This window comes from Hipposideros armiger, unplaced genomic scaffold, assembly GCF_001890085.2.
Source record: "Hipposideros armiger isolate ML-2016 unplaced genomic scaffold, ASM189008v1 scaffold_138, whole genome shotgun sequence".
Taxonomy (NCBI): domain Eukaryota; kingdom Metazoa; phylum Chordata; class Mammalia; order Chiroptera; family Hipposideridae; genus Hipposideros; species Hipposideros armiger.
In genome coordinates this window covers 568,824-570,034 of record NW_017731488.1, presented here as the reverse complement: position 1 = coordinate 570,034, position 1,211 = coordinate 568,824, and the positions used below count along the sequence as shown (strand labels likewise).

Genomic DNA, 1,211 nt, shown 5'->3' with positions numbered 1-1,211 from the left:
TTTATAATATACTGTATTTCACACAATAGAATGTTATTTCAACATGTAATTAATAGAAAAATTATTGTAATATTGTACATTCTTTTTCACTTAGTCTTTGAAAGCCGGTGTGTATTTTATATTTAGAACCCATATTAGTTTGGACCAGCCACACATTTCAAGTGCTCAGTGGCAGGCAGCCCTAGAATTTTCTGTGTCTGTAATGGCTGAATGATGCTGCCCTCCCCCCTCAAATAAGTTGGGAGGCCCTTAGGGTAAGGAATCCTGAGGAATATGCTCCTCAAAGTAAGGACCAGTAGGCCCTGCATGGGGGTGAGTGGGTAATGACCCTGAGTAGCAGGGCTACTTTTGAACCCAGACCATCTCTACCTCGAAACTCAGCAGAAAAGAAACCAGATAGTATTGGGAAGTGCTTCCTTAACGCTTGAACTTTACAGGAAAAGACGATGCATGATTGCAGATGGACCCTGCTGCCACCCCCACCCTGTGCTGGCTGTATGGAACAGTCCCCACAGCAGGTCTGCTCACCTCTGCTTCTCTCTCCAAACAGACCCGATTTCCACTCACTTCCCATGGCCAGCCAGTCCAGATCTCCCTCCAGCCAGCCACGAAAGGACAGCACTGTCTCAGTGCCAGAACCATCTACACCTTCAGCGACACTAAATACAGCGAGTTCTCCAAGCCCACCTGCCTGACTCTGGAGGCCTCAAGTGGGTACAAAGGGGTACAGAAGTGGGGACTTTTTCCTTGAGTCTCAGGAGCTTCATAATATGGTGGTTAACAACATGAGTCTAGAGACAGGCTCACCTTGACTAAAATCCCGGCTCTCTCACACTCACTGTGTGTCTTTGGGCAACTTACATAACCTCTCTGAATCTTGGTTTCCACAATCTGTGGCATGGGTTTATCCCCGTGAGGATTAAATAGGATGATGTATGTGAAGCCCTCAGCACGTATGCAATTGATAGGCGGGAGCCATTGTTGTGGTTTATGTAATTGTTTTTTTTTTTTCCTTCCTTAGGAGTTAACTGGGCATTCCTGGCGCTGCTACCACTTCTGCTGCCACTGCTGTTGGTTAGTGCTACAGGCCGTGTAATCTGGAAGAGCTTCACAGGGAACCCCTGGTTTCAGCGGACAAAGATGCCATGGGCCCTGGTATGGCCAATCTGGGGCTGTGCATCAGAGCGGAGGGTTGCTGAAGAGGAAGGGAG

General features: G+C 47.6%; 1 protein-coding gene across 1 annotated transcript in view; it reads left to right on the top strand.

The window, feature by feature from the left end:
• The first annotated feature begins 56 nt into the window (after positions 1 to 56).
• The window catches only part of IFNLR1 (interferon lambda receptor 1), a 28,764-nt gene continuing 27,609 nt past the window's right edge, over positions 57 to 1,211 (top strand). Inside the window, exons 1-2 of the mRNA XM_019650086.1 lie at positions 57 to 710; positions 1,022 to 1,155. Of these exons, the coding sequence (XP_019505631.1) occupies positions 461 to 710; positions 1,022 to 1,155 (384 nt within the window). The 5' untranslated portion in view covers positions 57 to 460. The remainder of the gene's footprint in view (positions 711 to 1,021; positions 1,156 to 1,211) is intronic.